The 23,028-nt window shown below is 38.6% G+C and overlaps 1 protein-coding gene across 1 annotated transcript in view; it reads left to right on the forward strand.

The window, feature by feature from the left end:
• MYO3A (myosin IIIA) overlaps window positions 1-23,028 on the forward strand; it is a 231,609-nt gene that overhangs the window by 140,658 nt on the left and 67,923 nt on the right. Inside the window, exons 20-23 of the mRNA XM_032848954.1 lie at window positions 726-873; window positions 18,905-19,058; window positions 20,481-20,569; window positions 22,453-22,582. Of these exons, the coding sequence (XP_032704845.1) occupies window positions 726-873; window positions 18,905-19,058; window positions 20,481-20,569; window positions 22,453-22,582 (521 nt within the window). The remainder of the gene's footprint in view (window positions 1-725; window positions 874-18,904; window positions 19,059-20,480; window positions 20,570-22,452; window positions 22,583-23,028) is intronic.

A 23,028-nucleotide genomic window follows, 5' to 3' on the forward strand; every position in this document is an offset into this window, starting at 1 on the left:
AAATAAACCCAAATATATTTGTATCTTTCTCCAGGTTACTGTTTATTCTATATTAAATTATTATGAATGAATAACTCAAAAGTAAATATTCTTTAAAAGAGGTAAATATTTTTAGCAACATGTTTTAATTGTCCTAAAGTGGAAGACTAAAGATACTCTTACACAGAATTTTCACTTTTCTGCTCTAATTTTTACTGAACATATTTTTGCTGTGTTCGGAGTGCTGGCCAGGTTTTCCCTATGATTCAGGACTTAGGGCTATGATCTTACACCCGTGAACCTCCAGGAGAAAGTGAAGGAGCTGTGTCTGTAGTACAAGGCAAATTGTGTATCTTTTATATATTAAAGTTAATGCTACCTACTTTATATTCATTGGAGAAATTTTCACTCTCTGTCTTGGTAGTAGTTTCTTTTCTTTTTTTTTTTTTTAAAGATTTTATTTATTTGAAACAGAGAGATCACAAGTATGCAGAGAGGCAGGCATAGAGAGAAAGAGGAGAAAGCAGGCTCCCCACCGAGCAGAGAGCCCGATGCGGGCCTCGATCCCAGGACCCTGAGATCATGACCTGAGCCGAAGGCAGAGGCTTAACCCACTGAGCCACCCAGGCGCCCTTGGTAGTAGTTTCTTAGCCAAATCACAAAAGTATCCTTGAAGATACCCCACTATACATTCCCTCTTGAGAAAGTAAGTAAGAACTCAAAATCCTGCCTCTTTAATTTTCCAGTGAGAATGGTGATGAACTAAGCATCGGTATTCTGGATATATTTGGCTTCGAAAATTTCAAAAAAAATTCCTTTGAGCAGCTGTGCATTAATATTGCAAATGAACAAATTCAGTATTATTTCAATCAACATGTGTTCACCTGGGAACAGGTAAGTAAAGCCACTATAGAGAGGCCTGCCTGTGTATGTGTTATATGCAGAATTCTACCAACAAAGCAGGACTTCACAGTTTTCAAGCCTTAAACAGATAGGCAAAGGAAAGATTTTCTTTTCTCTGTGCCCGTAGTAAAAACAAAAACAAAACCAGAAAACAAGTATAATTTCGTTGTGTCTCAAAGTGTGGTATTGAATGTCCTCCATTGAAAATGAATGCACCCTGCCGGAAAACCTAGCAGGTCTGAGCCTGTGTAAACAAAGAAGTTTCCTTTGGAAATTTAAGGAAGCAGATGTGTCCAACTGTTCCTCTTTCTGCAGACTGCATAGCTGAAATTCTGTGTGAAATTTAAATATCCGTCTAAAATGCATTAAACTTCAGAATTCCCGTAACTAGGCAACAGAACACAAGATAATGGGTTTGATGCAAATGCCACGAAATGGCAATTTTGTCAGGGTACAACGTGTAATTTATGATTCAGCTTCAAAAATCAGAGACTTACTTGAATTGCATTTGGCAAAGCTGTAGTATTGAAATTATTTAAACTATTTTATCAGGTCTAAGAGAAGCAGTCATATTTTTTATTGTTTCATATGTCATTGGGCTCCCTTTAATAGTATGAAATTGTTTTGTGCTTACAGATTAGAACCGAAGTTTTTATTTAAATTTGAGATAAATTAGAGGGACATATACCTCTTTCAATTCAAAATAGGTTTATTGAGAATTTACTTTAGAATTGCATTGTGAAAACACTAGTACCAAAAGAAAACATTTAGATCTTGGCATTTCTTGGGCCCCGAAAAAGTGGGGGTGGGGCAAAAATATAAGATTTTATCTGTGTTTGCATAGCTTTCATCTACCCCCAGGAGCTGGTCCACCAAATATTCATTCCTTCTCTTCTTTCTCATTCTCTGTCTCTGGCTTTGTCTCTGTCTCTCTCTACCCCTCTCTCTGCTAGTGCCGTCCCTCAGTCTACATAAATAATGAAATCTTTAAAAACATTAAAAAAAAAAAAAATTCCTTCTCCAGTGTGCTTATCTCTTAGCCATGGCCTCTCTCTTCCCTTCACAGCCAGACTTCTTGAAAGCATGTTTGGTATTCATTGCGCTGGATTGATTTCTGCCCCACCTGCATACACTGAGTTTGTAGCATCTGGCTCTGACATCCCCTGCCCTACTGGAATGGGCCTTCCTAATCTCCTCAGTCATTATTTGTATCAGAAACATTTTAGTCTCTACGTTATCAGCCTTACTGTAATTTTCAATGTGGTTGGCAGGTTCGTGTTTCTGGAAGACCCCTCCTATGGCATCCCAAATACCATCTTTTTGTTACTTTTCCTGTACCGTCCCATAGATGAGTAGTTCTCAATCCTGGCTCCATATTAGAATGACTTGGGTAACTTTGTAAAATCCCAGTGCTCAGACCCTCTCCAGACCAGTTAAATCAGGTCTCTTGGGATGAGACCCAGGCATCAGTATCTTCTAAATTTTCCCACTCTGTTCCTACATACAGCCAAGGTTGGGAATTACTGTCCTAAATGCTAACTGCCCTGAAGTGTTCTGTCCTTGACCCTCTTATACTCACTAGGAAAGATCATCTGTTTCCATTATTTCAGTCGTGCCTTCATGCTAGTGATGCTCAAGCCCCCATCTCCCAGCCATCCCACTTTTTGAATTCTTGACCTCCATTTAAGCTAGTTTCCAGAACTTTATGTGGAACTGAACTTGTCATCTTTCTTCTTCAGTGAGTGACATCTCTGTCCACCCACTTATTCATGCCAGAATGTCGTGTTACATTTCATTTCTCATTACTGAAATCCAGAAAATTAATGTGACTTGTTCATGTTCTTCCCTCCTCTGTGCTCCAGTAAAAATATTTGGTTTATAATTCTGCCTTTCTCACTAGGCTGCAGACTCCTTGAGGTCAAGGATTATGTTTTAATTAATTTTGTATCTTCAGAGCCCAACATGTAGCGAGTGCTCGATGAATATTCATTAAATTAGTGTCATCTTGCTTTAATTCCTCACAGTGTTCACAGAATCCTTTCTAACCAGAGCCTGAAATAAGTAAATTTTGTCTCTTTGTTTGTTTGGACTTTTCAATAGGCTTCTATTAGAATTACCTCCCTAGTGGAACTGGGTACATCCTCATGTATTTCCTGTCTGATTAATTAACAGCCGCCTGTCTTGGGAGATCTCTGTGATTCTTTTCTTTGGGGTTGAGGTTAGAACCTGGTTTTATTGGAACTAACCTTTAAACCAGTGTACATAATTTTCTTTCTTTTTTTAAGATTTTATTTATTTATTTGACAGAGAGAGAGAGAGAGACTGCAAGGGAGAACACAAGCAAGGGAAGTGGGAGAGGGAGAAGCAGGCTTCCTGCTGAGCAGGGAGCCTGATGTAGGGCTCGATCCCAGGACCCTGGGATCATGACCTGAGCCAAAGGCAGACAAACGCCTTATGACTGAGCCACCCAGGCACCCCCATAATTTTCAATAATTATTTGCTTTTCACTTTTTATAGGTTGTTATATTTTACAGTGCACTTTGATTGATAGTCTTGAATTTTATCCATGATCCTAATGCTCTTAATGATTTTTGCCTTTGGGCTTGATACAAATGAAACTATTCTGGAAGGCTCTTTTAAATATCCTCGAGAGACTTTCAAAACAAAACAACTCAAAATTGCCCCCAGCGGGTTAAAATTTCAATTAGAATCCAGGCCATTCACAATCCTTTCAAGTGCCTTCCTGGGGTAACTACTCAAGAATCCCTGCTTCCTAATCTTATGGGCCTGGCATTGGCAGTTTAGTGATCTGGCCATTGATGTGTGATTCGCTGGATATGGGATTAGTCAGTAAGTCTTTAGATTTTAACATGTGCATGCACATGTTTGTTTTGTTTTGTTTTGTTTTTCCCCACTCTGTCACTTCTCTGTGAATGCAAAAATTGTAACTGAGAAATGCTAACTACAGCTGCGTGTTGTAGCTATCACAGGTCAGGAATGTACTTATTCTGCGGCGCCTGCATGGCTCAGTGGGTTAAGCCTCTGCCTTTGGCTCAGGTCATGATCTCAGGGTCCTGGAATCGAACCCTGCATCGGGCTCTTTGCTCAGCGGCGAGCCTGCTTCCCCCTCTCTCTCTGCCTGCCTCTCTGCCTACTTGTGATCTCTTTCTCTCTCTCTCTGTCAAATAAATAAATAAAATCTTAAAAAACAAACAAAATAAAGAATGCACTTATTCTGATTTCTGTAAGTAAGAAACAGCTATTAAGCCAAAACATTAATTAAAGTCATGGTCACATTTTCTTGATCCAATATAATCATAGGTTTGACCAGAGAGCGCCTTGATTTAATAGTTCCGTTATTGCTTATCAGTAAGACATACCATTCTCAATTTTATGGACATTCAGATAATCTGAGCAGTCTGAGCAAGACAGAAGCCTCAGGCAACACCTTCACAGATGAAACAGCTTCTGGTTCTATTTAAACCAACAGACATTATCTCTACAGTCAGTCCTACAACATCGGAACCTTTATTTATGTTCCAATGAGCATTTATAAGAAAAGGGTTTCCTTATTTAGCCCGAGTTAACTGATAGGTCATATACAGGACACTCCTGTGTATTATTTGTATTTGTAATGTATTAATTAATTAATAATATGGGACACTTCAGCAAAGTTTGTTATAAAGGTATTTTGAATATCGTTTTCCCATTACTTCCTTTTTGTTGCTGTTAATGTTACCATTGAGAGAACCTGTGCCAAATGTGCAGGGCTGGCCCTGCTACAGGGCTTGAACTCACAACCCTGAGATCAAGATCTGAGCGGAAATCAAGAGTCCAGACTCCTGAGCCACCCAGGTGCCCCTCCCCCTTTACTTTCTGTTAAAACAATAATCAATAGACTACAGTAATACCAATAATCAATAGACTAAATTTTTAGTGAATGAATTTATGGCACTGACTTAATCCATAGTTTGCTGGGTGGATAGTTTTCCAGAACACATAACTCCTGAAATTGTTCTGGAGTTTGATGCTGAAGCTGCCGTCCTTTTCCAGCACTAGGTGAACCGTTTTAAGTAGATTGATTTTAACAAAATTTAAAGGGACAATTTTATATCTAAAAACAATGGTCTGAAAATCAAATAACAATCGCAGTCCCTCCCCCTACAAATAGACATTAAGAGTATAGTTGTAACCTTTTAATGTTCAAGATTCAAATTCTTCTAAATGAGTTGCAGCTGAAAAATGTATCATTAATTCTGTCAATTTTTTTAATTTGACAAATAAGGTGTTCACGGGTCAGCTTTCCCTGTTATACTTGTGTTGGCATTATTATGGGATGTCTACTCCTATATTTTTCCAGAAGCTTTTAGTTAGCAGCTCAAAGGGCAGCAAACAAGTAGCTCCAAGTCTGGTAAAGGAGGTCTCTCTACAGTAGCCTTCACACGGGCTGTTAGCCAAGATTCTGCCTCTGTCTGGTCATTTTGTTTGTTTTCTGCCTTTCTTCAATGTGAGAGAGAGGACACCAGTAATCGAAGTGTGATAGAAAGCTTGAAGTTCTCTTCAAGTTGGAGTCAAGCTGATGCTGTAGTTGGTGGGTTTTGTCTGTTCTTTCAATCGGGCACTACGGTGTAACGATTGTGGTGTAGCACATTCAGAAGAAATGAACCCTGTTCCCTAGAAGTTTGTTTCAAATCAAGGGGAATGAACAACCAACCATTGATGAGTCACCAATGGGCATCTGTTTGAGTTGGAACAAATGCCATTGTTCTTTGGAACCCATTAGGTATCCTACAGAGTGTTCTAGAATCTTGAAGATTCACTCTACTTGCTTCTACTCCTACTTGAACATTCTTATCCATTACTGGAACACATCTTCCTGGCTATTAACGGAACTAAAGTTCATTTTTAAAGTGAGCTATCAATATTTGTTCTGTACAAGGATGTACATATATCATTTATATATCTGCCCGTGGGTTTAAAATTAAAAGTTGGAAGTCATTTTATAAGCAGGAAACCATTTACAGCACATAATGGAAACAAGAACCGCAATTACGGCTCTGGCTTCTCTTGGAGTAAGTAACGTATATGACTTTCCTCTCCAGCTGTTCATAGCCTAAAGTTTGAAGCTTTTGAGATGTTGAATATGGGCTCCAATACATAACTTGTGGCAATTACAAAGAACAAAAATCCATCCATTATACAGTATCTACACTTTCAACTTTTTTTTACATTACAAAGTAAAAAGAGTCAGTCATTTGATAAAAAAAAAAAAAATGTGTAGGTAATTCAAAATAAATTCCTTATAAATCCTTCAAGTTGTTTTGCTTGCAAAATGTGAATTTCTATTTCATATCCAAATTTCTTCCCCATGAAACAAACCATATGTGTGCAGTGGTGGTAGCATTAGTCTTATTTTAGCTCTCCAAGTGATAAAGGCCATTTTATAGGCATTTTCTTTAAGCATTAAAACAGCCATTCATTTAAGAAACCTTTGATACAGCAAGGGACACCTGGGTGGCTCAGTCACTTAAACACATGACTTCAACTCAGGTCATGATCTTGGGATTGTGGGATTGAGCCCCTCGTTGGGCTCTGTGCTCAGCAGGGAGTCTGCTTGTCCCTCTCCCTTTCTCACTCCCTCCCCCTTACCCCACTTGTGCTCTCTCTCTTTCTCTCAAATAAAATAAAATCTTCAGAAAAAAAAAAAAAAAGAAACCCTTGATACAAAACATCTTGCTCTTTAAATGTTTAGCCAAGGTTTGGGTTACTATTTGAGATCACATACAAATGTTCCTTAAAATTCTCATATACTGAGCGAGTTTGGAAGTTGATATCCAAGTGATTGGGTCCGTGTGTGGAGCATCCCTACAGCAGCTCGCAGCTCTCCTGCTGGCTCTTGGCAGGCTGCCTCCTGGGCTCCGTGTCCCCCTCATCCCCTGCCCCACACCCGTGCTGCACACACAGTTTCTCTTTTATCAGTGAAGTTGGGTCAGCACCTCTCATGTGATGTGAGGATTTGTGGTACTTATTTTGATAATTTGGTATTGTTTTCAAACTTTTAAAAAATATTTTCATGGGGCGCCTGGGTGGCTCAATGGGTTAATAAAGCCTCTGCCTTCGGCTCAGGTCATGATCTCAGGGTCCTGGGATCGAGCCCCACATCGGGCTCTCTGCTCAGCAGGGAGCCTGCTTCCTCCTCTCTCTCTGCCTGCCTCTCTGCCTACTTGTGATTTCTCTCTCTGTCAAATAAATAAAATCGTAAAAAAAATTTTTAAAAAGTTTAAAAAATTAAAAAAATATATTTTCATTATGATATAAAATAATTTTTAAAGGAATACATGATTGGGAGCATAGATCTATTCAGTGACTCTAGTTTTCCTCATGTCAGGTTCGAGCCTACTATTGACAAAACTGATCCTTATAAGCCAAAAACTGTCACCTGCCAGTAGAATATAAATTTGTAAGATCTTTTATGGCTTTTGAAGAGTTTTCAAGAGTAGGTATCCTATACAAAAAGTGCCTACGTTAGAATGTTCACCTTAGGGGCGCCTGGGTGGCTCAGTGGATTAAAGCCTCTGCCTTCGGCTCAGGTCATGATCCCAGGGTCCTGGGACTGAGCCCCGTGTCAGGCTCTCTGCTCAGCAGGGAGCCTGCTTCCTCCTCTCTCTCTCTCTGCCTGCCTCTCTGCCTACTTGTGATCTCTGTCATCAAATAAATAAATAAATAATCTTTTTTAAAAAATGCTCATTTGAAAAAAAAAGAATGTTCACCTTAACATACATTGTTTCCTTTTTCGTTTTTCGAAAAAAGGAAGCTGCTCTAGGAAGCACCATTTAAAACTTTTCCCCCAAAATTTCATTAAATATATGTAAAATAAAACAAGTATGTTTTATTACAAATTATCTAAAATAGTTTCTCAATAATTTACTTGCCAAATTCTGAATCAGTGACCTGTGTCTTCCCAAGTTAACGATTTGGCTTCCCATTAACATTTATGTAAAAATCAACAGGATCGTTGAGATCTGCTTTGGATAGAAAGCACAGGAGGAGATAGATTTCAAATCATAATTATTATTTTACATCAAGAGTTTAGATTTTTACAGCACACGTATCACTACCTCGTTTTCTTCATTTTTAGTTTTTACAAATATTTAGTTACTTCAGTGAAATGTTCCTACTAAAAATACTGTGTGTATATATATATATATAGAAAGAGAGTAAATGATAAAGTAAATATGGTAAAATACTAGCAGTTGGAGAACTGGGGGAACTTTGGGCACACGGGAGTTCTTTGTACTATTCTTGCAACTTTTCTTTACATTTGAACTTACTTCAAAATGAAAGGCAGCACAGTTTCTCTTTTCACTATCATAAAAACACTCAACTCACTTTAAGTAGTGATAGCCCCCTAAATCCCAGATTTTGAACCTTTAAAATGTTTTTCCTAGAATGAAGATTATTAGAATGAGTAACTTCTTCTCAATAGTTTCTTTCCTCTGGGGCCAGTGTTTCCATAAATGTGAACACTCATTGAGCAGTTGGTGAGTAAGAATTCTTTTCCTAAAAGGCAGACATCAAGGGATAAATGTGTTTATCTGGCTTCCTCCCCCTCCACCCACCCCTTGCACATGTTCCATCAGCGGAAGGTTTATGCATTCATTCATTAAGTTTCACAACACATTCAGGCAGTTTGGACATTTTGAAATGTTTGAACCAAAAGAAACCTAAGTAGATCATCTATATATGACAGATAAAAATGACTCCTTGTTACTTACTCAACGTCACAGTCTGTTGAAATAGAGCCAGGACCAGAATCTGGAAGTTCTGCTACATATCTGGGGTTCTTCTCACAAACAAACAAATAAGCAAAGTTGAGAAGAACCAGGGAGCTAACAAAATAATATCTCATGTGGAAGAAAAGGGTGCTCCGTTGATTTGAAAGAAAGGAAAGAGGAAGAGAGAGAGGAAGGAAGGAAAAGAGAGAAAGGAGCAGTCTTTCACATGAAAGGCCAAGGGGGTTCCACGTAAGGCAGGAAAGAAGGAAACTGGAGAGAGCATCAGCACTGGGGAAGGAGGTGTTGGTAGCAGAGACTGGGACACTGGAGGAAGCAGAAACCATCTGAAAAGAAGGACGTGGAACTAAGGGAACAATTGAAAAAGAAAATAGAGCACCAGCGAAGAAATCCTAGGATGTGACTTCAGGGTTACAATGGAAAGGCAGAGAGACTATTCGCTGTGCCCTAAAGGACTGGGACTCTACCTTTTTGTCTTCATGTCTTCCTTAACCAGGCCCACCTTCTCTTAAACACACATGTAGTAGGTGTTCCACGGATGTCTGAGGAATGTCAGTATGTGCCATCTTCTACGATGGTCTATCCAGAATGCCGCAAACCTAAATGGAATCCTGATATCATCCCTTGATATAAATCCTGTATTAAGTGGGCTGTCCTTCTAAAAATAAAAGAGATACTGATTTATGACTTCCAAATTGCAAACATAAGAAAATAAATATTGATGATCATCTATACCAGCTGTTTAATATATTTCTAGTTCTTAAATAGTTGAAACTATGGAGCAGTGTCAAACAATAGACTCACTATGACCTCATTTCACAGGTGTTATTTCAGTGAAGGACTCCATTGCCCCCTGTTGTTACATATGCCCATCTTTCATAAAAGAAAAATATCATCTGAGCCAGATTCCTTGTTTGAAACCCTGGTGATTTCACGAAAATCTTTCGGAAATTTCATACTTAGATCAAACTCCTAGATGGTAGTGGAAAGTATTCTCCCACGGTTTAATGATGAGGTGGTGCTGATGCAGTCCACCTGTTTTCACAAATATGTGAAAATTAAACAATGTATTCCTGAGCAACCAATGGGTCAAACGGAAATGGAAAGAAAAAATCAAAGTACCTTGAGACAAATGGAAATGAAAACACCACATACCAAAATTTAGGGGATGCAGCAAAGGCAGTTCTAAGAGGGAGTTTGTAACGATAAACACATACATTAAGGGGGAAAAAAGATCTCAAATAAATAAATTGAACTTTATACCTCAGTGAACTAGAAGAAACAAGCTAAGCTCAAAGTTGGAAGGAAATAACAAAGATCAGAGCAGAAATAAATGAAGTAGAGACTAAAAAGACAATAGAGGAGAACAATGAAGCCAGGAGTTATGTTTTGTTTTGTTTTTTTTAAAGATTTTATTTATTTATTTGAGAGAGAGAGAGCAAGAGAGCCTGAGAGGGGAGGTCAGAGGGAGAAGCAGACTCCATGGAGCTGGGAGCCTGATGTGGGACGTGATCCCAGGACTCTGGGACCATGACCTGGGTCGAAGGCAGTCACTTAACCAACTGAGCCACCCAGGCACCTCGGAACTGTGATTTAAAAAAAATAAATAAATAAAATTGACAGATCTTCAGGAAGACTAACCAAAAAAGAAAGAGAGGGGAGTGAGGTCAATAAAATTAGAAATGAAAATGAAGACTTTACAATTGATATTACAGAAATACAAATGATTATAAGAGACTACTATGAATACATCAACAAAGTGGAAAACCTAGAAAAAATGGATAAATTTTTAAAAACACAAAATCTAACAAGACTAAATCATGAAGAAAGAGAAAATACCAACAAGTCAATTACTAGTAAAGAGATTGAATCAGTAATTTCTCTCCCAACAGAGAAAAGTCTAGGGCCATATAATTTCATTGGAAAATTCTACCAATGAATTATTAAGAATTAATAATAACTAATAACCAGTCTCAAGATAATCAATCATATAATAATTATTTTAATTAATATAATTGATAATGAATAATATTTGATGACTATAATTATGGTGATTAATGTTCCTATTGATAACATATTAATTATACATATTTATTTATTTTTATATTTATTATATTATTATTTATATTTTTATTTATTTATTTATTTTTCAATTAAGAATTAATTAATACCAGTTCTTCTCAAACTCTTTTGAAAATATAAAAGAGGAGGGAACTTCAAACATTACCTTGATACCAAAACCAGGCAAGGACACTACCAGAAAAGAAAATTGCAGACCAATATCCCTGATGAACAATAGATGCAAAAGTCTTCAACAAAATATTAGCAAACCAAATTTGACAATACATTAAAACTATCACATACCATAATCAAGTGGAATTTATTCCAGGGGTACAAGGATGGTTCAACAGACACAAATCATTAGTATGGTACACCAGATTAACAGAATGAAGCAGAAAAAGCAGTTGACAAATTTTAAATTCCATTCGTGATTTAAAAAGAAAAAAGTCTCAACAAAGTGGATATAGAGGGAACATACCTCAACATAATAAAGGCCATATAGGACAAATCCACAGCTACCATACTGAAAGGTGAAAAGCTGAGGGATTTTCCTACATGATCAGGAACAAGACAAAGATGCCAGCTGTCACCAGTTTTATTCCACATAGTATTGGAAATCCTAGCCAGAGCAATTAGGCAAGCAAATGAAATAAAAGACATTCAAATTGGAAAGGAAAAAGTAAAATGGTTTCTATTTGCAGATGACATGAAATTCCATGTAGAGAACGCTGAAGACTCCACCAAAAAATTATGAGAACTAATTCAACAAATTCAGTAAAGTTGCAGAATACAAAATCAATATAAAAAATCATTTATTTTTCTATACACTAACAACAATCTATCGGGAAAAAAATTAAGGTAAGAGTCCTATTTATAATAACATCAAAAAGAATACTTAGGAATAAAATTTAACCAAGGAGGTGAAAGATCTGTATATTGAGAACTATAATACATTGAGAAAAGAAATAGGAGAAGCCATAAATAAATGGAAGAATTAATATTGTTAAAATGCCCAAAGCAATTTAGAGATACAGTGCAGTCCCTAACAAAATTCTGATGACATTTTTCACAGAAACAGTACAAACAGTCCTCAAATTTGTATCGAATCACAAAAGACCTCAAAAAGCCAAAACAATCTTTTTTTTTTAAGATTTTATTTATTTATTTGACAGACAGAGATCACAAGTAGGCAGAGCAGCAGGCAGAGAGAGAGGAGGAAGCAGGCTCCCCGCAGAGCAGAGCCCAATGTGGGGCTCGATCCCAGGACCCTGGGATCATGACCTGAGCTGAAGGCAGAGGCTTAACCCACTGACCCACCCAGGCATCCCAAAGCCAAAGCAATCTTAAGAAAGAACAAAGCTGGAGACACCACACATCCTGATTTCAAATTTACATTACAAAGCCATAGTAATCAAAACAGTGTGGTATTGGCATAAAAACACACATAGATCAATGGAACAATGTAGAGAGCCCAGAAATGAACCCAAGCATATTGTCAATTAATTTTTGACAGGGGTCCCAAGAATACCCAATGGGAAAGGATTGTCTCTTTAATAAATGGTGCTGGGAAAACTGGGAGGCCATATGCAAAAGAATGAAATTGGACCCCTATCTTACACCATGCACAAAAATCAACTCAAAATGGATTAAAAGATTTGAACACAAGATCTGAAACTGTGAAATTCCTAGAAGAAAATATAAGGGATAACTCATTGATATCATTCTTGGCAATGTTTTTTTGGATTTGACCAAAGAAACAAAACTAAACAAGTGGGACTACATCAAACTAAAAAGCTTCTGCTCAGGAAAGGGAACCATCAACAAAATGAAAAGACAACCTATGCAATGGGAGAAAATATTTGTCAATCATATATCTGATAAGGGGTTAATACCCAAAACATACAGAACTCATACAACTGAAGAGCAAAAGCAAAAACAAAAATTCTGATTAAAACGTGGGCAAAGGATCTGAACAGACATTTTTCCAAAGACACACAAGTGGCTAACAAGTACATGAAAAGGTGCTTGACGTCGTTAATCATCAGGAGAATGCAAATCAAAACCACAATAAGGTATCACCTCACACCTGTTCGAATGGCTATCATTTAAAAAAATAACAAGTGTTGGTGAAGGTGTAGACAAAAGGGAATGCTTGTGCCTTATTGGTGGGAATATAAATCACTGTAACCACTATGGAAAACAGTATGAAGTCTTCTCAAAAAATTAAAAATAGAACTGCCATATGATTGAGCAATCCCACTTCTGGGTATATATCCAAAGGAAATCAAAACAAGATCTGTGAGAGATGTCTGCACTCCCATGTTCATTGAAGCATTGCTCACAATAGTGGAAACAACAACAATGGTTTCTGTCAAAGGATGACTAGATAGAGAATCTTACACATAAACACACCCCCCCACATACCCCATGGAATGTGTTTAGCCATGAGAAAGAAAGAAATCCTATTAATTGTGACAACATAGATGGAAACTTGAGGGCATTATGCTAAGTGAAAATCAGAGACTAAAATGGTGGTCACCAGTGCCTGAGAGCTGCGGGAAATAGGGAGATGTTGGTCAAAGTGTAAAGTTTCAGTCTGAAGACAAGTAAGCCCTATGGGCCTAATAATGTGCAGTGTGGTGATTACAGCCAATAAAACTGAACCATATTCTTAAAAATTCTTAAGAGAATAGATCTTAAAAATTCTCACCACAAAAAAAAGAACTAGTAGTTAGTGATGTGATGGAGGAGTTAGCTGACTCTATGGTGGTGATCATTTTGTAATATATAAGTATGTCAGGTCAGTACACGATACACCTTAAACTAATACAATGTTATATGTCCGCTATACCTCAGTGAAGCTGGGGGAGGAAAAAGAAGATAATTTCCCCAGGAAAGACACTCAGAATCCAGCTTCAGGAATGAATTCCTTTTTTTTTTTTTTTAAGGTTTTATTTTTAAGTAATCTCTGTACTGTCGCAGCCGGTGCGACAAATCAACCAAGGACAAATCAACCAAGAACGTGAGGGTAGGAGGATGGTGAAAAGAAATTAAGAGACAAAGAGATGGGGGCAGGAGGAGCACTGAGGAGGATGTCCAACAGTGCCGATTTTATTCCACATCTTACAAGCATTTATAAGGCAGACTACAATAGGAGGAGTAATACATCAGTATCTAGTCAGATAACCGCAAGTTCCTATAACAAGTTTACATTAACTACAAACAAATCTTGTGATGCCAGGTAATCACGGCTAATGCCATTAGCTACTATTGATACAAGAAATTACAATCAACCAGGGAGTGGATTATGGAAAGTACAGGAACAACAAGGACCAACTAAAAATTCATGATCCTGACCACATTGTTCCCTTCTATAGGGAGAGCGTGTGGGAAGTCACGTAGGCGAGAGCAATACACGTAGCACAGACCCTTCCTCAGTGTTACTCAACTTTCCTGTCGTTAACCCCTTATCAAGGCGTCCGGACTTTAAAGGAGACACAAGTCAGGGCCTGGTTTGATCCACGACTCCAACCATGCCGTGGCCTCCAACACTGTACCCACTGTGGGGCTCAAATTTATAACTCCAAGATCAAGAGGCATATTCTCTGCTGACTAAGCCAGCCAGGCATCTTCAGAATGAACTCCTAAGGAAGACAGAGTTAACCCATGACCAGGAGAACATGTAGAAACAAATGCGGAAGAGACAAAAGAACAAAAGTTAAAAAGTTAACCTGACATCAGGATGTTCTCAGTGAAGCCCCTTAGCTTTTCCTCTGTTTTACCTCTGATCTCTTCCTTCCTGAATCTTCGGCGATATCACAACAATGGATGGTGGTGTGATGTTACCTCTAAGCCCAAGAAGAAGCTAAATTATGGTCATGATTATCCGTTCCAGAATAATAACACTCTCCATAGTAGCCCATGGGTATTGTGTAATACGTGCCAAGCATAGACATATGTTGTTTCCCTCTAAACCATCCTCTCAAGTAGTTTAAGATCCAGTCAAAGAAATGCAACTACAACAATGCGCTATCATTTTCACCTCTCAAAAATACCAGAAAAAGTTCTTTAATGAGAATAATCAGTGCTGGCGAGGACGCAGCAAGTGCCTACACATAGGAGTATATGTGCAGGGCTGATTAGAAAGCACCTTGCTGAAAGCTTTAAAATAAATCAGTCTAGAAATGCTCATCATGAGCCAGTGAAACATTCACGAGTTGACCAGCTAATCTGTGCTAAAGATAAAAGAAAACCCATCCTATGGGATTCCAGCCATGCCCTTATGACCTCATTTGACCTTAATCACTTCCTGAATAGCCCTATCTCCAAATGCAGTCACATTGGATACGAAGGCTTCAACATATGAACTTGGCTGGGGCAGGCGCTGGGAGCAGTTCAATCCCTAACACAAAGTCATTTATTTAATACGCTCAGGTCTCCCTAGATACTGAGCTCAAAAACAGAGAGGTAAGTAAAAGTGCTTGTCCTCTTGGAGTTCCCATTCTAACAAGAGAAGGAGAATAATGAACCAGTAAAAATGCTAGAAATACTGTGAAAGAATGTGAAACATGGTGGCAGAGAGATAGGGAGTGACCAGCTGATGAATGGTGGGGCGGGGGGGCGGGGTGTTGCTGAATTAGTCTGGACCATGGGGGAAGGTCTCCCGAGGAGGTGAGAGTCCATCCTCTACTGAGTGACAGTCTGTGCCCAGGGGTGGAAACCAACGTCCCCATCCACCTTCCAAGCCATGTGGAAGCTTGCAGCCTCTCAGCCTACGGGAGCCACCCTTCCACACTGCTGTGTGAGGCGGAGGACTCGACTTCGACATCGAGAATCTCTCCCATGGGGACACGTTATACCCCTGTGTCTAGGCCAGAGCTGTGCGTGGGGGCCACCTTCCACGGGCTTCCTTGCCACCGTGTCCTTTTCCCAACTCGCCCTGAAAACTCAGTGAAAAACAAGCAAGCCTTCGACTCAGGCATGAAGCCTCCTTAACATCCAAGTCTTCTGATTTCCCTCCCCTCCTTGATTTATACTTAAATAATTATTCATCTGCCCTTCTCAAAAGGGAACTCAGGCCATCCGAACAGAGCAGAGATAATATATGCTAAGCAGTCCTTTACTGAAGTTAATAACTCCACTTATCTTCTGCTCTAAATGTATTTTTAACATACAGGGCATAGCAAAGGACTTTCTTAAGAGTTCTAAGAGCTTCGTTGCTCCACTTACACTTAAAAACAACTAAGTATTTTGAGGTCATAACCTCTACAAAAATACATAATCTGTTGTTCTATGCAAGCTCATTTTACTCAAAATGCTTTATAACTCCTCCATAACAGCATGTTCTGTCCGTCGGTTTGCCTGGAGTCCCTAATACTTACAAGTATCTTCAAGGGGAGCCCATTGTTTCCCACGTTACTCATCTCTTTCCTGTCTGACCTGCCACAAAAGCATTCCATGGATTTTGACACAGGCAAATAGAAATGACAAATGCACTGATTGAGACCTTAACCTTGTGTGCTTTCTATACAAAACATACAAAACCTCTTCTGAACTTCGCGGTTGTCATTTAAGCTGTAATGTGCTGTCAGCCTGATACGTCTACTAGCGAAGTCATTCTGGGTCTGCATATGGCTCTCAAGGTTACCTTCAAATGCAAAGGCTGTGAAACTTCCAGACGTTGTTTCCATTTTGATGTACTGGATAAACCAAATGGCTTTCAGGTGGTCTACCTTTCAGGCCAAGGGGCACTGCCAAATTTTTACGTATTAATTTTTTTGTCTTAAAAATGTATATTTCTTTTTCCTGGTGATGCCCTTGAAATGAGATTTCAATTTCATAAGTCTTCAAAATACTGGTTAGAAATTTAGGCTTATTAAGTGCCCCACCTGCCGTTGGCTAAATTCCTCCACAGAGTTGCTGGAAATTGATTATCTTTCCCTGAACTCCATAGAGTACATTGTAAGTATCATTTATCTATGGTATGTTATCTTGCATTTGAGTATTTATTTACTAACCTTATCACTCAAGTTATATCTTAAATCCACCTGAGGACAGGGAGTTTGTGTTAAGCATCTCTTTATCACCCATCACGATGCCTTATTATAGGATGTTCAGTGAAAATATTTAATGCATTAAAGACTATATTAAAATAATAATGAAGGGGCCCCTGAGTGGCTCATTCAGCTGGCGTCCAACTCTTGGTCTCAGTTCGGGTCTTGGTCTCTGGGTTGTGAGTTCAGGCCTGGCACAGAGCCTCCTTAAAAAAAAATTTTTAAGTTAAAATAATAATGAAAATACCCTGTCATTTTATAGTTCTGAATGGTGAAGAATATTCTGCCCGAGGCAAGAGTTATTTCCTACACTTCCCAGTGATAGCTGCTTTATCACCTGAGAACTGATGAGGCCCTGCATGGGAGCATGACTTCAAGTCGTCCCAGAGTCATGCATGTCCTCTAATAGCCTGTGGCACTGGGGTAGGGGCCCAGTGTGGGGGAAGAGTCATAGGAACGGAGCAACAGCACCATTCTTTTTTTTTATATATATATAAGATTTTATTTATTTATTTGCCAGACAGAGATCACAAGTAGGCAGAGAGTCAGGCAGAGAGAGAGGAAGGGAAGCAGGCTCCCCGCTGAGCAGAAAGCCAGATGCAGGGCTCGATTCCAGGACCCTGGGATCATGACCTGAGCCGAAGGCAGAGGCTTTAACCCACTGAGCCACCCAGGCACCCCAAGAGCACCATTCTTCATGCCCCTTTGGTAAAATAGATCATCAATACCCATGTTGCCTGGGCCCCATGATCTTAACACTAGTTGTTATTTATCCTTTTTATTTTATGCAACTTATGGTATACTCAATAACAACTGGTTATTAATGTACCAGATAGACTTAAACTTTGTTAGATGGAAATCGTTTCCTCCATGCGATAAATGAGACGGTGGGAGATTATAGAGTAAAAAAAAATTTCAAAAGAATTATATGGCCAGTTAAGAGGCAGAGCCTGGATATGAACCTATGGGTTCTTGGTTCTAAATCCACTGGTCATTCCTATGACCCACGGTTGTCCACCCTATTGACAATGTAAATGTCATCATGACTGAGAAGTTAGGTAAATGTTCTTGAGAGATCCATTTCTCTTTTTTTTCTTTTTTTTTTTTTTTACTCCACTATTCTTAGATTTTATTTGTATTCAAGTTAGTTAACATGTAGTGTATTCTTAGTTTCAGGGGTAGAATTTAGAGGTTCATTGGTCGCATCTAACACCAAGTGCTCGTTAAATCAAGTGCCCTCCTTAATGCATATTCCCTGATTACCCCCCACACCCACTGCCCCTCCAGCAACCCTTAGTTTGTTCCTTATAGATAAGAGTCTCTTGTGGCTCACCTCCCTCTCTGTTTTTATCTTATTTTATTTTTTATTTATTTTTATTATTTTTATTTTTTCCTTCCCTTCCCCTATGTTCATCTGTTTTCTTTTTTGTTTGTCTTCTTTTTTTAATTTAATTTAATTTTGTCAGTGTTCCAAAATTCATTGTTTATGCATCACACCCAGTGCTCCATGCAATATGTGCCCTCCTTAATACCCAGCACCAGGCTCACCCAACCCCCCCCACTCCCGTCCCCTCCAAAACCCTCAGTTTGTTTCTTGGAGTCCATAGTCTCTCATGGCTCATCTCCCCCTCTGATTTCCCCCAATTTACTTTTCTTTTCCTTCTCCTAATGTCCTCCATGCTATTCCTTATGCTGCACAAGTAAGTGAAACCATTTGATTCTGAAACTAGATCAAAGGTTTAAATTGGGGATAATATAACTCTAAGATATACCTAATTGATATTCTATAAATTCTGGAGCATAACTTTATTACTGCTCATTACCAACACATTCTCTTGTATTTTGAATACCTCAGATGTCTATAATTCTGGTATAGAGACTAGAAAATTTTATCATTACCAAGTCACCGATGACTTTAACGAACTAACAGTTTTAGGGAAAGAAAAATAAAATGATAGCCTCAGTTTAAGGGCAATGTCATAGGAAGCAATTTATTATAATATGCATAAAAGAGAGTTTGGGGTAATTACCGTCAAGCCACCTATCAAAAATTCATGATGTCACAATTCACACATTTTTGAGTGAATTTCTTCTATGTGTCATGTCCTGTTACAGAATGAATACCTAAATGAGGGTGTTAATGCCAGAGTGATTGAATATGAAGATAACCTGCCCCTCCTAGATATGTTTCTGCAGAAGCCAATGGGTTTGCTATCCCTACTCGATGAAGAAAGTCGATTTCCCAAGGCCACAGACCAGACCCTTGTGGGTGAGTTTCAAATCCAGTATGTCTGCCTCATTTTGTGTTGTAGTCATCTAATGTTTTGAATGACTTAAAAATAATAGGTTTTCAATTATCTGGGAGAAAGTAGCTATCACAAAGCCTGCATATGTAACTTTAAAGACGAGGCTCTAGGTCTCCTATCTGGACCAGTGAATGTTTAAAATAGGATGGAGTATTTAGTGATGAATTAAACAAGTCTGATATTGGACTTTTCCTTACAGTGGTAGAGCCTCAGTCGTAGGATCTTATGTTAGAAATAACCTTAGAAATTATCAAGCCCCCCTCCTCAAAAAAGGAACTACCCAGCTCCAAATTAGAAATTGGAGGGCGGGGCACAAGGCCAGCTCTGGAATTTGTAAAGAGATAGCTAATGAGAAGGAAATAAATTCATCACTTGACTAATAGAGGCAAACAGCCTCCAGTACCTTAATAATTTCTAAATTACAGTACATTAATAAATATTCACAATAATCCTGAGTCATCAAAGAACACATAAATGAATTCATTTTTTTCTGTTTAAGAAGGCAAAGTTATGTATGCTATATTTAAATGATTATCATTTAAAATGGTAAAAATTTTAAATGTCTTATTCCTTAGATTAAAAAATAAAACTTTAGCTTGTTCAGGTAAAAAAATTCATTTTTAATATAGAAATACCATATTCCCTGATGGTAGGAGATATTGATTATATATAATAAATATTTGCAGAAAATTTGGATTCACATTTTCTCTCATTTATTTTGGGTGACAGTCTGTTTCTTACCATTAAGTCCGTGAGGTTGCTTCCTGCTGACTCACTCATTGGCTTATTCTCTCCTCTAATTGGACAATACTAATGGAAAGCAAAACAACCCCAAAGTTCTGGGGTTAAATGTCTCGTAGCAATCACTTGATTTTGAGGTTAAAATGTCCCTTCTAGGACATGGAGCTCAGCGGAAAGCCTGCTTCTCCCTCTCCCACTCTCCCTGCTTGTGTTCCCTCTCTTGCTGCGTCTCTCTCTGTCAAATAAAGAAGTGGGATCTTAAAAAAAAAAAAAATATGTGGTTTCCCAGACCAGGAACATCAGCCTCACCTGAGAACTTTCTAGAAATGTGACTTCTTGGATTCCCCCCATGCCCAGACCTACTAAGTCAGAAACTCTGTGTTTTAATAGGCCTTCCAGGGGTGGTTCTGTTGCTTGCCAAGGTTTAAGAGTTGTTGCTCTAAATCATAATAGAATGGTTACAGTCATGATCTTGAGTTCACCATTTTTGCTTCAAATCTGCATTTGTCAGCCATGTAAAATTGTCCTTTCAGTGCACATTGTCCATTTTACAGTGAAAGAGATGATTCTGTCAATCAGTATTTTCTGAGGATCTCCTTACATGGCTTGATAGTAGAGTTCAATTTTTTTTTTTTTCTCTATAGAAAAATTTGAAGGGAACCTGAAATCGCAGTACTTCTGGAGGCCCAAAAGAATGGAACTTAGTTTTGGAATTCACCATTATGCAGGAAAGGTAAGAACTGTGAAGAATTATGACTGAGTTTCTCTTAGTCCTTTATCAAATAATAATGAGAAACATGAAAGCTATGGCCCGAAATATTTAGATGGTTAAAATGAGATGGCCATCTGTTTCTGCCCCAAACTGGCCCTGACTGTTCTCCAGCTTCCTCCAATCTGTCCAATCCACTGCCAGCCACTCCCACTCCAGAACGTCCAGCTCTAACATCTATCCTGAAAAGGTTAACCAAAAAATCCTTCTCCTACTTTTTCAAACACAAACGCTCTAGTTTTTCTAGAGGAATTTTTATTAAGAAACTAAAGGAAAACAAAGAGACAAGCATCAAAGCCTCCATCTTTCTGACCCTAAGATCTGGCTCTGGGTGAGATTGGCTGGCAATGGGAACCTATTTTTGCTTCTTTGAATGATAGTGGGGAACCTTTTAGATAAACTGCCTTTTTCAGTATTGAGGTGCTTCTCTCTCCACAGAAGACTTTGTCTCTCCTCCTGCCCAACAGGAGAATGCTAGATTGGAGGTGTGGTCAGATAAAGGAGCTAGCCTCGGTAGGGCTGCCTGATGGACTGTTTAGCAGTTGGCTGTCTATGCACATTCCCACAGCAGAGCAGACCTCAGCGATAAACCTAAACCCAGAGGATGCTCTGTCTCCCTTCTGCAGAGGTCACTCCTTCACAATGATATGGTAAATATCGGAGGACTGAAAAGATACTAAAATTAAGAAAGAAATGCCTAGAATGAAAAACACATGAACAACAAAAAATAACACAGAACCTGGAAGATTCATGTCTGCTAAGATTTCTCTGTTCCACAGGCTTCTGTCACTGGAAAAAAAAAAAAATCTGCCTTCAGTATTATAGTTATGGCCTCTCCCATGGTGTTCAGCATGTGATTTTTCCAAACAAGCTTTTTAAAAAAACATCCATTAAGAATTTCCTAGGATCATTTTATCCAGTTGTTTTTAAGAGCTGTATTAGCCTGCTTGGACTGTCATAAGAAAAATAATGCAGGATGGGTGGCTTAAAGCACAGAAATTTATTTTCTCATAGTTCAAGATCAAGGTACCAGCAAGGTCAGGGAGACCTCTCTCCCTGGCTTGCTGATGGGTGTATCCTTCAGTGTCCTCCTGTGGCCTTTTCCCTGAGTACATGAGAAGGAGAAAGGGATCTCCAGTGGGTCTTTCTCTTCTTACAAGGATACCAGTCCTATGGGATTAGGGTCCCACCCTTAGGACCACATTTAACTTTAATTACCTCCTTAAAGACCCTAGCCAAATACAGTCACATTTGGGATCGGGAGTTCAACATATTAATTTTGGAGGGACACAATTCAACCCATAACAAAAACCATATTAGATCATCCTACAGAAATCTTTGGGTTACGTTGATCTTTAGAAAGTCCTAAAATTATTTAGAAGTGCCAGAAATGTGAATGTTCATAATGTACTTAGACCATACTCCTTACTGAGACGAAAATCTGTAATGGCCGATTCACTGTGCATGACTCAGTTATCATGCAAATGAGAATGCCTGGTGGCCTCAGGTGCCTCCTTTATGCCACCCTCTACCCTCCAAACAGAGAAAGGAAACAATACCAAATTTCCAGCATAATAAGTGAGAAGAATCAAACCATGATTTCAACCCAAATAAAATTAGTGAGACACAGATTTTTTTCTGACAAAAAATACTGTAGACATGGAAAAGTTTGCTCCTCCAACCAAGTTGTAAAGGACTGCCTTTATAAATCTTTGTATACCTGTCACTCAGCACGGAGGAAGTTCTCAGTAAATACCTGTTGATGGTTCTGCCCCTGCCACTGTTGATGGTGATGATGACAATGAGGATGACATTGACTGTGACACTGAAATGTACTTTATCAACAGGTACTCTATAACGTAAGTGGGTTCTTAGCTAAGAATAGAGACACTCTTCCAACAGATATTGTGCTCCTTTTGAGGTCATCAGAAAACAGTGTAATTCGCCAACTCGTCAATCACCCTCTAACAAAAACAGGTAAGCTAAGGCAACTTCCTTGGGCCCAATCCTATAGTTACTGACTGTGATTTTCATGAGTGTAAGTCTCAATTTTTTATGTTGGTTTGTTTTTAGCTCACTAAATATGCTTTTTTTTAAAACATTCTGCCCAAACTATCTGAAGAACATGTAAAAGTGAGTATAAACAAACTAGGTTTTCGTTAAAGAAAAGTGTCTGTAGAACGAACCAGAAAATAGGGTGGTATTTTAGCTACTTACTAGAAAAACATGCTCCCCTCTGAAAAGTTCAGAGTGACCTCTGCTTCAGGACTGGACAGCTTTTGGGTTAGTATTTAAGGCTCTATAGGTTTAGTTAGCTCTGCCTTATTGGTTAAAAACTTACATGCCTTTGTTCCACCCAACCATATACATGTTTGCATTTGCTTTTAAGTAGAAAAAAAACTGTAGTTTGGGTTATTTTTCTT

The sequence above is a fragment of the Lontra canadensis genome, unplaced genomic scaffold (genome assembly GCF_010015895.1).
Source record: "Lontra canadensis isolate GAN:19392208 unplaced genomic scaffold, GSC_riverotter_1.0 scaffold215, whole genome shotgun sequence".
Taxonomy (NCBI): Eukaryota; Metazoa; Chordata; class Mammalia; order Carnivora; family Mustelidae; genus Lontra; species Lontra canadensis.